This window comes from Scomber scombrus, chromosome 15, assembly GCF_963691925.1.
Source record: "Scomber scombrus chromosome 15, fScoSco1.1, whole genome shotgun sequence".
Taxonomy (NCBI): domain Eukaryota; kingdom Metazoa; phylum Chordata; class Actinopteri; order Scombriformes; family Scombridae; genus Scomber; species Scomber scombrus.
The window spans coordinates 15320489-15337326 of NC_084984.1; the positions used below are offsets into that span (position 1 = coordinate 15320489).

At 38.4% G+C, this 16838-nt stretch overlaps 1 protein-coding gene across 1 annotated transcript in view; it reads left to right on the forward strand.

Annotated features, from left to right (window-relative positions):
- Window positions 1-16838, forward strand: part of LOC133995204 (calcium/calmodulin-dependent protein kinase type II subunit beta) — a 136624-nt gene that overhangs the window by 13171 nt on the left and 106615 nt on the right. Inside the window, 3 exon segments of the mRNA XM_062434535.1 lie at window positions 1097-1163; window positions 1809-1862; window positions 11943-12015. Of these exon segments, the coding sequence (XP_062290519.1) occupies window positions 1097-1163; window positions 1809-1862; window positions 11943-12015 (194 nt within the window).

A 16838-nucleotide genomic window follows, 5' to 3' on the forward strand; every position in this document is an offset into this window, starting at 1 on the left:
GTGTCTTAAACCAACAGTCAGGAGCTAAAAATGAACATTAAGTGTGTTTTTCTTGTTGTAATGATTCCTCCTGTTCATACTGTCCATTAGAGATCCCTTCATAATGCACTTACAATGGAAGTGATGGAGGACTAAATCCACAGTCCTCCATCTGTGTAAACATGTATTTAAAAAGTTGATCTGAAGCTAATATGAAGCTTCAGTCGTCTGAATGAAAGAAAAGAAACAAAGAAAGAAAAAGGAGAAGGAAAAAAAGAAAGAAAGAAATAAAGAAAGAAAGAAAAAGGTAGAGAAAGATGACGAAAGAAAGAGAAGAGGGGAAAAAGCGTAAGAAAAGAAAGAAAAGGGAGGACGAAGATGAAGAAAGAAGAAAGAAAGAAGAAAGGGAAGGAGGAGGAAAGAAAAAGGAGGAAGGAAGAAAGAATGAAAGAAGCAAAGAACGAAAGAAAGAAAGAAAAAGAAGGACGAAGATGAAGAAAGAAAGAAGGAAAGAAAGAAAGATTAGGAAGAAAGAAAGAAAGAAAGAAACAAACAAACAAACAAATAAAGAAACAAAGAAGAGGAAGAAAGAACAAGAAGAAAGAAAGAAAGAAAGGAAGATGAAGAAAGGAAGAGAAGAAGAAAGAAAGAAAGATGAAGAAAGAAAGAAGAGAGTAAATGAGTGAAATCTTCATCTTCTATGTTTCAACGTTACAGTGTTTTTAGTGCCAAAGTCTTTTTGTTACTATACTTCCACCACAGCTCAACAGGGAAACACTAAGAGGGAATTTGATGCTAAAAAGACTGTAAATGTGTCAGATATCACTTGATATGACTAACTCAGACTGATGAAGCTCAATAGAAGCTGATCATCTACTTTTAAATGCATCACTTTAGGAGATATTTAATAGTCAGTATGAACAGGAGGAATGATTACAGCAAAGGAAAAACCTCTTTCACTGCTCATACAGACACCTGAAGCAATAATGAAAGCGTGGTGCATGATCTGATACGATAAATATATGTCTCATTGTTCCTAAAAAGATGAATCAGATTATTTTTATGCCTCTATTTGTTGTCTTTTTCTCCATCTTTCTTGTCTTTTGCCTCCCTGCAGTTCGTCTCCATGACAGTATCTCAGAGGAAGGCTTCCACTATCTTCTGTTTGACCTGTGAGTGGCTTCGTCTCCTCCTCCTTCCCTCCTTCCTTCCTTCCTTTCTTCACTCTTTTCTTCTCGCCTCCACTACTTCTTCTCTTTCTCTTCCATACTGTGCCACTCCCCCCCCCCCCCTCTCTTTCTCCCCTGGTGCTTAATTTTTTCCACTCCCTCTCCTTCAATCCTCACTGTGCATCTGTCTCTTCTTTATATCTCACTTTCTTTCCTTATATATCCGCATTCTCTCTTCATCTCTCTCCTCCTTTTCCTCTCTCTCTTCTCCTCATCCCTCCTCGCTTCCAAGGCAGTCCCCCCCATTACATAACAGCCCCCCCCCCACCCCCCACACCCCTCTTACCCACGTCCATCCCTACCTCCCTCCTTGCGGCTCCCACTTTAGCGCACACACGAACACACATGAACACACACACACTCACACAGATTCATCTACACTCCCCCGCACTGGAGCCAGTCTCCATGGCAACCCCAGTCGGAGTGAATCCTGCAGCCGGGGGTTTCCCCCTAATGAGGACATCCCCCTCCTGTCAGTGTGTGTGTGTTTTTATGTGTGTGTGTGTGTGTGTGTGTATTATATGAGTGAAAGAATGTGCTTATGTATATAATTTGCCGCTTTGAACATCCATCTTTGCTCGTTCCCCAGGGTGACGGGAGGGAGCTGTTCGAGGATATCGTGGCCAGAGAGTACTACAGTGAAGCAGATGCAAGGTAAACACCGCCCCCCACCCCAAATAAGACTCCTCTCTCTCTCTTTTTTTTCTTCTTCTTCATCTCCTCAATGTGGTCAGTCCTCCAGCCCCTTCTTCTCCTCTCATTAGTGCACACACAGACGTTATATTGTTTGGTGTTTTTTTTAATCGTATATATACATCTGATGGAAAATACCTCGGTGCAGTTTTCAGCACATTTCAGCTCTGTGTGCTGAATTGTAATCGAGGTCGTAGAGGTTTTTTCTTTCTTTCTTTTTCTTTTTTTATTCACGGCACCCCAGAATCAAAATTTACAGACAGATGGAAACATACACATGCACACAATGCACACACACACACGCCCACACTGTAACCCCCTCAGGAGGTAGACTTAAATCAATTTGACTGTGGAGGCGGTTTGCGGAGGCGAGAAAGAGAAAGAGAAAGAGAAAGAGAAAGAGAAAGAGAAAGAGAAAGAGAAAGAGAAAGAGAAAAGAAATAGGAGGAGGGGATGCAAACATTAAAAAGGAGGAAAGGAAAGAGGTAGAATGAGAGATGCAGTAAAAGAAGGATACATTTATGAGGTTTTTTTTTAGCTAATTTTGTTCCTCTTTCACTCTCATCTCTGATTTATTATCACACCTGTTGTCATACTCAGGACTCTAAATGACACATTAATGCTTTTATCATAATGACAGTAAAGCATTAGTAGTCAAAAGCAGGATAATAACACTCAGACTTCAAGAGGAAACATATTTAATCCATCATCAATTAATCATTTTGAGTAATTTTTTAAGGAAAAATGCCAAAATTCGCTCATTTCAGCTTCAGAAATTCATATATTTACAGGTTTATTTAGTCTGCTGTGATAGTAAACTAAATGTTTTTGGGTTGTGGACAGTTGGTCAGGACAAAAAAAATACATTTTAATTTATTTAATTTATTTAATTTATAATTTCCATAATCAATTAATCATTATGAGTAAATGTTAAGGAAAAAATGAATTATAATATTACTATTTTCAGGTTTCTTTAGTCTGTTATGATAGAAATCTAAATATTTTTGGGTTGTGGAAGGTTAAATGTTATACTTTAGGAAACAGTGATCAACATTTTTCACCATTTTCTGACATTTAATTGACCAAACAGCTAATCGTGCCGGCTCTGATGCTTTCAATTTAAATAAATTTGAGCATCATTTATTTATCAGAGCTAAAAGAAAATCCATCAGACTTGAAGGGAAAGATTGTACAGACTTTTAATTAGTGAATGCAAAATCTATTGCACTTAATGCAAAGTCATAATGCGATGCATTCATTTGTTTCAAGAGGCAGCGATAGCATCATTTTGTTCAATACTTTTATCTGTTTTAATTACTCCGATGATTAACCTTTGTGTCGTCCTCCCGGGTCAAATTGACCCTGTCTGTTTTGACTGTTCCTTTTTTCCTTCCGTCTGTCCTTCCTCCCTCCCTCCTTCTTTCCTCCCCCCTACCTTCGTCCCTTCCTTCTTTCCTCTGTCCTTCTTTCCTTCCTTCCTACCTCCCCCTTTCTTCCTTTCTCCCTCCTTCTTTCCTCCCCCCTACCTTCCTACCTTCCTTCTTTCCTTTGTCCTTCTTTCCTTCCTTCCTACCTCCCCCTTTCTTCCTCCCTCCCTCCTTCTTCCCCCCCCTACCTTCCTCCCTTCCTTCTTACCTCTGTCCTTCTTTCCTTCCTTCCTCCCTTCCTCTTTTCCTTCCTTCCTCCCTTCCTCTTTTCCTTCCTCCCTCCCTCCCTCCTTCATTCTTTCCTCCCTCCCTCCTACCTTCCTTCCTTCCTTCTTTCCTCCGTCCTTCCTTCCTTCTGTCCTCCGTCCTTCATTCCTTCCTTTCCTTCCTCCCTTCCTTCCTTCCTTCCTTCGTTCCTCCCTCCTTCCTTCCCTCCTTCCTTCCTTCCTTCCTCCTTTCCTTCCTTCTTCCTCCCTTCCTTCTTCCTTCCTCCCTTCCTTCCTTCTTCCTCCCTTCCATCCTTCCTCCCTCCTTTCCTTCCTCCCTTTCCTTCCTCCCTTCCTTCCTCCTTCCTTTCCTTCCTCCCTCCTTTCCTTCCTTCTTCCTCCCTTCTTTCCTTCCTCCCTCCTTTCCTTCCTTCTTCCTCCCTTCCATCCTTCCTTCCTTGACTCGAGGACAACAGGAGGGTTAAGTGGAAAAAGTCCAACACATAATGATTCATCAGCATGACATTTAGAAAGTTTAAATAATTAGTATTAGAAGTAAAAGTCTTAGTGATTATATCTTTAAAATATACTATAAAAATACTATTTTCTAATGTTTGCTTTTAAAGGAGTGTAGCAGTAGCATTTTAGGCTTTATATATCCTTATGTAATACCTTTTATTATTCAAGTTTCAGGGTTCAACCTTCACTAAATATGCAAATTTAGGCAAATACAAAAAAACCAATATGTGACAGATGCAGAGAGGCGATCAGGCTGATGACTCTTTAGCTGCTCGCTGGCGGCTGACAAGCTCCCATCTGCAATCGTCACGTTATCCATAAAAATAAAACTGTCAACTTGCTTTAACTTCTTTGGTTTTGTAGCTGCACCGATGATTACGATCTCTTTGTTTCCTAATGAGTGCTCAGAAGATTAAACGTGTAGTAAGTGTATTATTCTTACCTGTGTCTCACTTTAAAAGCTAGCTTTATCTTTAAAGCACACTGTTATTGCATTTAGTAAAGAATTCACAGTTTTCTTCTAATAATTAATGATGTAATACTGAGGTTTACACTATCACCTCAGTAATAAACATTAAGTAGAATTATCATCTTTCTAATAATGTTAACAAAAACTTCATAAATGTAAAATTTTAAGCAGAGCTGTTGTATTGGTTTGCACAGGTGTTCCTAATATAGAGACCAGTGAGTGTTTACTTTTGGCGCTTTTCCACTATACAGTTCTAGCACTACTCGGCTCGACTAGACTTGTTTTGTTGGCGTTTCCATCAGGCATAGTACCTGGTATTTTTAAATACCGGCAACAGCGTTACAGCGATTCGTTTCTCTTCTCTTGCTTTATGTGTGACAGAAAGCCTCATACAGCAGCCATTACACCATCGCCTCCATGTCCTCCATTGTTTATGTGTTTGTGTCGCGTATAAAACGAAGTCACGGCAGTTTCGTGGAGCCGAGATATGACGACACTGCTCACGTTGAGGAGGTACTATAGTAATCGAAAAGGTTCCTGGTACCGAACCGAGTCGAGTCGAGCCGAGTAGAGCTAGAACTGTATAGTGGAAAAGTGCCATTACATAATACCTCTCACACCCCAAATGTACATTTATATGCAGATGATGCTACTTTATATACCACTTCTCTTAATGTGGGTGTTACAAAGCTACAGCTGTCTTTTTTCTTTTCTTTTTCTTATAAAATAATGGTTGTTTCAAATTCTAATAAAACTAAAAATATGCTTTTTGTAAGCTCGCTGAAGAATATCTCAACTTACATTAAATCTACTTAGAATTAGTATATATCATTGAATTAAAACTATTGAATTAATACCAAAATGTTTACTTTTTAATAATTTAAAATTTAGTGATTTTCATACATTAGTCAACTTTCCTGTAGTCACAGAAATGCTACTTTGACAAGAAATCATGTATTATTTAATTTCAATAAAGTAGATTTAACATGTTAACCCTTTACATACTGTTCATATTCAGACACATAATTAGTCTCTACACTAATTCACATTCATAAATCCTTCCATCAGGCATCAATAAATGTTTTATTAAAGACATTCACAATCACTATTTTATGGTCCAGTAGAACATTTGATAGAATATGAAGAATACAACATGTTTAAATGCTCATTTTTAAATGTGTCTAATAAAAACAGGTCATACTTGTACATTTGCATATATACAAATGCAAAAATCTGCTGCACAAACATTTTAAAATTATGTATTTTATTTCCATTTTAGTAAACTGTGGTTCACATTAGGAAAGGTCTGACTAAAATAAATGTTTTACAGTGTTTTTAAAGCTTTCAAGTGTAAAAATGGGTCAAATTTGACTCTGAACAGTATGTAAGGGTTAAGATCTGCCACTAAATATGTTGCATGAAGACGTGCTTCATGCAACAAGGCGTGCTTCCATATTGAATTCCCAGTATGAAAATGAAGCACATACGTAACCAGAATGATTTTACTGGTTTTTCTCTTCACTGTTTTGAGCATCTTGTGTTTTCTGAAGCTGTACTTTTCCTTTTATTTTATTTTATTCCCCTCCCTTTCTCATCTGCCTTCATTCTTTCTTGTTCTCTTTGCATAAATTATGTGTGTATGTGTGTTTGTGTGTGTGTGTGTGTGTGTGTGTGTGTGTGTGTGTGTGTGTGTGTGTGTGTGTGTGTGTGTGTGTGTGTGTGTGTGTGTGTCAGTCACTCTATGTGTTTTTGTGTGGGTGTGTGACTAGCATGGCTTGATTTCTGTCCAACAGTATCTCACTGACGGTTTCCTTTTTTTTTTTTTCCATACTCCATCTGCACACAAGAACAGCTCAATCACTCCTTTTTTTTCTCCACCCGGTTAAAGGGTCAGTTCACTTAAATTACCACCCAAAAAAAACCCAAACATTTTCTAATTTACCTCTATGATGGTGCTCAGACATGTAGATAGTTTTGGTTTTGTGTGTCCAGGTTTTTCTAAGATTTCTGCCTCTAAATCTATACTGAAAAAAACACTAAACAAAAAAAATAGTGACAGAAATGTGGTGTTTGTCCAGAACCAGTGTCTTTATTTCATTGAGAATATGTCTTCAGTATAAAGTATTTCCAATGAAAGTTGTTGACAGGCGGGGAGCTCCGGTCCTCTGAACGGAGGCCAACGCGAAAGTTACTTAGAACTGCATTCTATCAAAAGGCCACCTGGGGGGCGACCGTTTTGGTGTCAAAAGGACTTCCGTCTCTATACAAGTCAATGGAGAATTCACCAACTTCTCACTTGATTTCTAACCTCAGTAAACGTTTTCAAAATGTGTTTATGGTCTCAATCGCTAGTTTAAAGCCTTCTTTAATGCCGTATGATGTTCATTTGTGAAATGTTGGCCTCCCTGATTTTATATTTGACGATAAAGAAGGGTATAGATTAGGGCGTGGCTACGTTGTGATTGACAGGTTGATTGATTCACAGGTTCAGGAGCGCAGACAGATAGACTGCAGGAAATAGCCGTGAACTTGTTTCACACCGACAGTTTTCTCCGGAGTTTTGTGGTTATAGTCGTAACAGCTAACTTGGTTAGCATCACCAGGTTGACTGTGGTAGATCCAGCCCTTGCAACCTCCCCCGCTCAGTCCTCATGCCCCTCCTGATGCCCATATAAGTAGAATCCGTGTTTTTATTTTTCCCGGCATGCACCTGAAATTTTCAAGATGGCACCGCTCAGATCCGAAACTATTGGCTTCCGAGCAGCAGTCCACAAACCAATGGGTGACGTCACGGATGTTACGTCCATTTCTTATATATAGTCTATGGTTGTTGACAGTGTGTGCAGTGATTATCCAGAGTAACAGACACACTGTTAGCTGTGGTTTGGCCTCTATAGAGACGGCGGTGTCAGACACTCGGTTTACAGACTCAAATATCTATTTCTTTGATGTATTGTTATGAAATTTTGTGCAGACATCAATGTTCCCTAAAGGATGAATCTCTCTGAGTTTGGCGACCCTCTGATTTTTCCTCTAGCGCCACCGACAGGTTAACTTTTCCACTGATTCTTTAAAATACTGTAGCTTGACTTCCACATGTTGGATTGGCTCCATGTTTGATGCAGATGTTCATGGTGCTCAGAGGATGAATCTCACTGACTTACATCATAAAATAACTTTTGTTTAGAGTCATAAAGTTAAAGCGCTATTGGTTTCTTGAATTTTTAAAGTGGACAGTGCTTAGTAGTAGTAGAAGTTAGTTAGTCGAGGTTTCAGTAGTTTCATCTGTGGGTGAGTTGATATTTTAAAAGCCCAAATATACTACAGGCAATACTCTGACTTCTAGCTCCAACATGTGGTTGACATTTATTTGGATAAAACAGAGGAATGTCTCAACAAGTTGTGGCTAGACTGCCTTAAAATTGGATCCAGACATTAATTTATCCTCAGGAGGAATTGAATTAAGTTTGATATCTTAACTTTTTCTCTAGCGATAAGATAAGATAAAATAAGATAAGATAAGATAAGATAAGATAAGATAAGATAAGATAAAATAAGAGAAGATAAGATAAAATAAGAGAAGATAAGATAAGATAAGATAAGATGTGATATATCTTTATTGACCCCCCTTGTGAGAAATTCAAATTGACACAGCAGTACAGTGGAAAAAATAAGCAATCTAAGGGTGAAAGTGTACAAAAAATAGAATCAACAATAAATAAGACAAAATTGGATAAAATAGTATAAACAGTAAACTGGATCTTCGTGTAAATAAATCTGCAATATATAAATGTGCAACATGCAGAAGTTCCTGAGATTATAATCTTAATTATTTTAATTTTTTCCAATAATTTGCATTGCCTTTGCATTACATGATTACATTAGCATATATCTTAAAGTACCATTGTGCATAAGTTCAACTTAATTGTCTTTCTGAAAAGTTAAAGCTCAGAAGAAGTCAGATCCTGACCAGATGCAGCCGTGCACGAGTTCAGGCCTTTTGACACACTGCTGGTGTTTGTTTAAAATTAATCTCCCATTCACCTCCAGTGTATCAGAGCAGAGGCAGAAATCTCAAAGACAGATATCTCACAGCTCAAGCAAATAAAACCAATAAAACTATCTACATCTGACAAGTTAGAGAGGTAAGACAGGATACATGTTCTTTATTATTTGGGTGAACTGGCCCTTTAATCTTCCTCATGAAGCTATTCTTAACCCTGTAACACCAAAGTGAATCATATTAGATAGATGAGTTTTAGAGAGCTCTACATCATCAGTGTACCTGATGTATAAGATCAGATACATGTAATGCACAGATCTGTCAATTTTCATTTTAGTGCATTATTTTATACATTATGTATTATTATCACGCATAAAAAAGTTTGAAGGTGGTGATATGAGCTTTATGCAGGACTTAAAAAAATGTTGTATTCAATATGTTTTTGTGTGTTTAACCCTTACATACTGTTCCATTTTTACATTTGAGAGCTATAAAAACACCATATACACATTTCTTTTAGGTGGACTTTTTCCTTATGTGACCCTAAATACAGACAAGAAAAGGAAATACAATGCATCATTTTTACATTTCTGTGCAGCTGATACACATTTTTGTCTATGCAAATGTCCAAATTTGAACTGCTTCTATTAAAAACACCAACAATCTAATGATTATTCACATATACAGTGATTCACAAGACATTCACAAACATTAATTAATGACTGATGAGGAATTTATGAGTGTGAATTGGTGTAGAGACTAATTATAAGTCAATCCATCAATTGTCATTTTATTGCATTTCATACATTATGTATCACCATCATACATAAAAAGTTTAATAGGTGGTAATATGAGCTTTATGCAGGACCTATAAGCGCTTTAAACAACATTGTATGATACAAAATAACACTCATATATGCAATTACTTGTCAGAAGGTCCAATAAACACTCCAGTTTCAAAGAATTACACATTTTCAGGCTATTATTTGATGGTGTTTTTTACAGATTTAAAACAACCCCCTCTTCCTCTCCCAGATTATCCCTCCACTTCCTCCACCTCTGTCTTTAAGACCGACTGTATATGCTCCTTTTCCTCCATGTGTTTCCTTCCCTTTATCTGCTCATCACCCTGTTGTTTTGTCTCCACAGTCACTGTATCCATCAGATTCTAGACTGTGTGTCTTACACCCACCAACATGAAATAGTGCACAGGGACCTCAAGGTGTGTGTGTGTGTGTGTTTCATTGTGTTGCATTGCCCTGCGCCCTCTCTGTATATATATATATATATATATATATATATATATATATATATATATATATATATATATATATATATATATATATATATATATATATATATATATATATATATATATATATATATATGTAAGGGTTGTTCTTTAACATGCTTGTGTTATATTATTTATTCTTTAATTTGTGCCTGTGACGTTAAGACGACTTGCTCGTGCCTGCTGTCTGTTTAACCGTCTGACTGTCTCCTTTTATATTTCATTTTATTTTACTTTTTATAAGTGTTTCTGCCTGTCTTCAGGGTTTTTTTTTCGCTTTTGGGACTCATGTTGCCCTATTTTAAAACAGTCTGAACTAGAATTTGCGATTTCCTGTGGGTCCAAGCAGACAGAGCATCATACTCTAAGAAAGAGAGAAAGAGAGAAAGAGTGTGAGTAAGCATGAGAGAGAAAAATGAAAGTGTGGAAAGTGAGTTCATGGAGTAAAAGCTTTCTTGTTTTTTTGTTGTTGCCTACTTCAGATTCTTTGAAAAGCTGCTTTTTTATCTTTTCATCACATGTGCCACCGTTTCCTGAATAAATTACACCAGGAAAAAAAAAACGTGCAGGTTAGACCGAGTGTTTCCCACGTGGAGCTGCAGCACACTCCTACGCTGCCTGACTAATGTTTGGCCCTTTGTTGAAATACAGAAAATAGAAAAAAAAAGCAAACCTTCTCCCTTTTGTAGTTCACAGACAGGTTCGATGTTCGATGTGTGTATGTGTGTGTTTTTGTGCAAATGTGGTGCAGAGGGAGAGCTCTCCTGTGCTGAATACTGAAGGTGTGGGTGTGTGTGTGTGTGTGTGTGTGTGTGTGTGTGTGTGTGTGTGTGTGTGTGTGTGTGTGTGTGTGTGTGTGTGTGTGTGTGTGTCTGAGTGTGTGTGAGTGAGTGTGTGTGTGCGACCGTTTTATAGGATTAGATTTGTTTCATAATGACTGAACAAAATCTCCCAACAATCAAACAAAAAAAAGAGAAAATGAATAGAAATCATTTGAATGCAAAAAAATACACTGTTTTTGGGTCAGTGGTTTAGGTTAATGTGAGGTTGAGGTTAGGGTTAGAGTAATGCTAGTAGTGCTTATGGTTAGAGTTAGAACATTAATGTTAGAAATCAGTGTAAGTCTATGTAAATGCCTCAGAAGTGACTTAAGTAAGTGTGTTTGTGTGTGTATCTGTGCATGTTTTTGTTACCTCATGGGGACCATTTCCTGTTTACACACAGACCTCGTTGGGACCGGTAGTCCTCATGGAGACCAACACATGTTCCTAATGAGGCAGAACATCATTTCTAAAGGGTCCTAGTTAAAGTTAAGGTTTGGCATGAATTGGTTATAGTTAACGTTAGGGTCAGAGTGTCAGGCTTTCCACACTGAATTGAAATCAATGCAATGTCCTAACAAGGAAAGCTGGATAAAAGTGTGTGTGTGTGTGTGTGTGTGTGTGTGTGTGTGTGTGTGTGTGTGTGTGTGTGTGTGTGTGTGTGTGTGTGTGTGTGTGTGTGTGTGTGTTTCAGGGACATTATCAGGGCCACACATCAGATTTAAGACCTGTTGATTGGGGACAACTTTTGCTATTGGGGACAAAAGCCGCTCCCAGTTGGTTAAACACTGTTTTTGGGTCAATGGTTAAGTGTTAGGTTAAGTCTGCAGGGAATGAATGTAAGTCTACGTAAATACCCCAAAAGTGACTTAAGTAAATCTATGTGTGTGTGTGTGTGTGCATGTTTTTGTCACCTCATCGGGACCATTTCCTGTTTAAACACCGACCTCATTGGTACTGCTAGTCCTTATGGGGACCAAAGCCTGTTCCTAATGAGGCAAAACATCACTTCTGAGGTCCTGGTTAAAGTTAGGGTCAGAGTTTGTGTTCGGCTGTCCACAATGAATGGAAGTCAATGCAATGTCCCTACAAGGATAGCGTGTGTGTGTGTGTGTGTGTGTGTGTGTGTGTGTGTGTGTGTGTGCGTGTGTGCGTGCCTGTGTGTGTGTATGTGCGTGTGTGCGTGTGTGCATGCGTGCGTGTGTGTGCGGCCCGTTTTGAGACGCTGCTGCCTCTGCATGGATGTGACAGCTGCGGGGCTGAATGTGTTCAGACTAACCTGCTCCCCCTGCTGTTTGCATGCAGTCATTGCATCCAGCAGATCCTGGAGGCCGTGCTCCACTGCCATCAGATGGGGGTGGTACACAGAGACCTCAAGGTGAGTCACCTGCAGGGGTGTGTGTGTGTGTGTCTGTGTTACGTGTATGTGTGTGTCTGTGTGTGTGTGTCTGTTGGGAGTGAGGGATTTATAGTTGTGCTTGTCTGTGTCTGACTGTTGTACTAGATTCTGAAGGCTGGTAAGTGCAGCGAGATATATTTAAATCTCAGCATGTCTGTGCATGTCTGTGGGCTTGATTTGATCAATACGTGCATGAGCGTGTGTGCATGTGGGCAGAATAATATCTTTGCACACATCTGAGTGTAGGAACTGTACTCATTTTTACTACACTGATGTTTCTGATCAAACTTTCATTAAAAGAGCAACTTAACAAGTGGCTGAAAATCTTATTCTCGCTGATGTCTGGTGGTTGAAGTTCTCACTTTGCTGTAGTGATCTAGTGATGTAGTGATGTAATGATGTATGAGTGTAGTCCAGGGTGCAGCAGTACACCATGACATCACTATTTGGGGGGTTAAAGGTGCGGCAGACTTGGAACTTTTCAACCATAAACTGCAGCGAAACACTGATTTTCAGCCTTGATGTTCATTGAATTGCTTCAAGTATATGAATGATATGGTGCTTATTCATCCTAATATTGTATTTATTAATACTAAGCCTAAGGGCAAATACCCATTTAATATACTAAATGAAATTAATTAATGAAATGTGTGACATAATTAGACATAATGACATCTGGCTGGTTTGAGTATTGCCATTTTCTTTTAATATCTGCTATTTCTAAACAGTTAATTTATCTTTATGAATAGTTATTGAAGCTCCACAGTGAACAAATACATTAGTAAACTATATAATAAGTTATAAACCACTTTTGAATTATTTTTAACCCTCCAAACTTTTGTCCTCAGTCTGGTTTGACTGTTTATAAAGCATAAATATAGTATAGTATAAATTATTTCCCAATTCTGTGTTAAATCTTTTCAGCTTCATATCAACTTATTACCACAGGTGATACACATATATTTTGGGAGATTATGGTGAATAGGTTTCATTTAAATGAAACTATAGCTCCCGGATTAGTTTGAATGTTTATAGAGTATAAGGCACGGGTGTCAAACTCATCTTCATTCAAGGGCCATATACAGCCCAATTTGATCTGATGTGGGCCGGATCATTAAAAAGATGGAAGGAAGGAAGGAGGGAAGGAAAGAAAACAAGACAGGAAGGAAAGATGGAAGAATGGGAAGAAAAACAGATGGAAGGAAGGAAGGAAGGAAGGAAGGAGGAAGGAAGGAAGGAAGGAAGGAAAAGAAGACAAGGAGGAAGGAAGGAAAGGAGGAAGGAAGGACAGATGGAAGGAAAGAAGGAAAAGAAGACAGGAAGGAAAGATGGAAGGAAGGAAGAAAGGAAGGAAGGAAGGGAGGTAGGGAGGAAGGAAGGAAGGAAGGAAGGAAGGAAGTAGGAAAAAAAGACAGGATGGAAACATGGAAGGAAGGAAGGAAGGAAGGAAAGATGGAAGGAAGGAAGGAAAAGAAGACAAGAAGGAAGGAAGGAAAGATGGAAGGAAGGAAAAGAAAACAGGAAAGAAAGTGGGCCGGATTGGACCCCTTGGCGGGCCAGTTCTGGCCCATGGGCCGCATGTTTGACACCCCTGGTATAAGGTATAAATTACCACCCAATTCTGTGTTAGACCTTTTTAGCTTCATATCAACTTATTACCACCAGTGATTATAATTATAAAGGAAATTATAGTCAATAGGCCTCATTTAAATTAAACTATACCTCAAATTATGAATTATTTTAACCAAATTTAAGAGGAAACTCAGGATTTCAGAGGAAAATATGTTGATGGATTATCACAAATTGGTAAATCTCAAAGTTAAGTCAGGATACAGTTTTGAAACCATTTCAGATATTTGAATGGCAGCACCGAATCACACCTGACCCAGTTTGGTTTGACTGTCTATAAAGTATAAATTAATTTACCAAAGACAACAGGAGGAGTAAACTGTTAAGAAATATGAAATAAAAGGCAAATATATATATTTTTAATCTTCGCGTCGTCCTCCCGGGTCAAATTGACCCGTCTGTTTTGACTGTTCCTTCTTTCCTCCCTTCCTTCCTTCCTTCCGTCTGTCCTTCTTCTCTCCCTCCTTCTCTTTTTCCTTCCTCTCTCTTTCCTCCCTTCCCTTCAGTCCTTCCTTCCTCCCTCCTTCCTTCTTTCCTTCTTTCTTTCCTTCCTTCCTTCCTTTCCTTCCTCTCTTCCTTCTTTCCTCCCTCCCTTCTTCTCTCTTTCTTTCCTCCCACCTAGCTTCCTTCCTTCCTTCCTCCCTTCCTCTTTTTCTTTCTCCCTCCCTCCCTCCTTCTCTCTTTCTTTCCTCCCTCCTTTCTTCCTTAATTCCTCCTTCCTAACTTCCTCTCTCCTTTCTTTCCTTCTTCCTTCCTCCTTTCCTTCCTTCCTCCCTCCCTCCCTCCTTTCCTTCCTTGTTCCTCCCTTCCTTCCTTCCTCTTTTTTTTCCTTCTTCCTTTCTTCCATCCTTCCTTCCTCCCTCCCTTCCTTCCTTCTTCCTCCCTTCCTTCCTTGACTCGAGGACAACAGGAGGGTTAAAGACATATTTGTGCACCTTTTAGATATTTTATGATACATATTTCCTCTCCATACTGTCCTCGACTTTATATTATTGGACTGAGACTCTTTGGGGAACTCTTCTACCCTCCAGACGTTTATTAAAGGTTTCCCACACAGAGGAATTTCAGGTGGGAAAGGTTGGAGGTTGTGATGTGATGATTTCCCCAGTGGAGGTTTATTAAGTTACTACAAAGAAAGAAAGAAAAAAGGTCAGGAGGAGACAAACATTTAATATCTTTGAGGATCAATATGTGATCTTCAGTGAGCTCCAGTAAATGTCATGTATGTGCAGTGAGTTAGTGCCAAACTGTACATGATGTGTGTTTCTGACTGTAGGGAATTCATTCATTTATCTTTCTCGTCTTCTTCATATTTGAGCATCGTCGTCTGATTCTGACCTCAGAGTTAAAACAACTTGACCGTTTATTGATTCAATCTTATCCTATTTTTCCAATGTATTATTTTAAAAGTGCTGGTAATGAAAATAATGTGATTTATTTAAGTTATTTTTAAAAAATCTGATGGTTAGAGGTAGATTTTTTAAATTTGCGCACATAAAAAACAGCATAAAAAACTGATTAAAGAAATAAAACAAATGTGACAGAAGAACAGATCCTAAAAAAAAAAAAGGATAAAATAATAGTAAGCTAATAATAGTAATATGATGGAGCAAAATATTTAATAATAAATGACAATAATATTTAAAAAATACACAGACAAGATAATAATCGGTGATAAATGATATTTTATAACACAGAAAATGGAGAAAAATATATATTTAAAAGCTCCAAGTTGCATCTTTAATATTTTGTCTCAATTGAATATGATTATGTATCTTCAATTTTATCCCACAATGCAAAAAAGAATACAAAAAAGCAAAAAACACATAACTTGACAAGAGCTGCAGCTTTTAAAAAACCTTTTGATGTTGATAATGAAGTTAATGTTTCCCATGTTTTCCAAAGTACTGCATGCTAATTGGCACTAAACACAAAGTACAGCTGAGGTTAAAGGGAATGACATTAGTGCTGCAGACATTTGGTCAAAAACCAAAGTATTGAACAAATTAACACATTGACCTGATGATGGAGCTCAATTTAAGATCACTAAAGTTTTCCAGTTCATCCTGAGGGGGAACATGAACGTCTTTGTTAAATTTTATGGAAAAATCAGTTAGCCGAGTCAAGAAATGTAGGATTTCCAGCTTTTAATTATTCCTCATAAAACCACAACTTGTCATTTTTTACATTTATTTAAAGGTTTAGGCAGATTTTGAGACTGCATTGGAGACTGTTTTGGTAAGAAAAGATGCTGAAATTTTTTAGTTCAAGCTTCTTAAATGTGAATACATTTTTTAGACAAAACAACTACTCAAATAACCAAGAACATAAAGAACAATTTAATAGAATGATGAAAATGAGCCCTAAAGCTAAACACCAGCTGGCTCTAGTTTAATTTTTAGCCAACAGACTTTAGAGTTATTAATTATTAATCTTCTCTTCGGAGAAACGTTTTAAAATGTTGGGCTGCTCCTAACCCTAACCCTAACCCTTAAATCCAGGATTCTTTCTACTTGTAGTAAATGTACAATTGCTCCAAATTGGCTTGAAACCCAACAAACTGAGCTTTATGTCAGTAGGAGGATGTGTGAGGTTCTGTTAAGTGTCTCCTCATGTCATATAATCTTATTTGTGAGGTCGGATCCTTTAAATACATCATGTCCTCAAGTCAAGGAAGGAAGGGAGCAAGGAATGATGGAAGGAAAGGAGGGAGGAAGGAAGGAGGGAAAGGAGGGAGGAAGGAAGGGAAGAAGGAAGGGAAGAAGGAAAGGAAGGAAGGGAGGAAGGAAGAAGGAAGGAAAGGAGGGAGGAAGGAAGGAGAGAAGGAAGGAAAGGATGGAGGAAGGAAGGGAAGAAGGATAGGAAGGAAGGAAGGAAGGAATAAGGAAGGAAAGGAGGGAGGAAGGAAGGAGGGAAAGGAGGGAGGAAGGAAGGGAAGAAGGAAAGGAAGGAAAGAAGGACGGAAGGAAGAAGGAAGGAAGAAGGAAGGAAAAGAGGGAGAAAGGAAAAGAGGAAGGAAGGAAAGAAGGACAGAGGAAAGAAAGAAGGGAGGAAGGTAGGGGGTAGGAAAGAAGGAAGGAAGGGAGGAAAGACGGAACAGTCATAACAGACGGGGTCAATTTGACCTGGGAGGACGACACAAAGGTTAAACACATCCAAACCTTTTGTCTTTT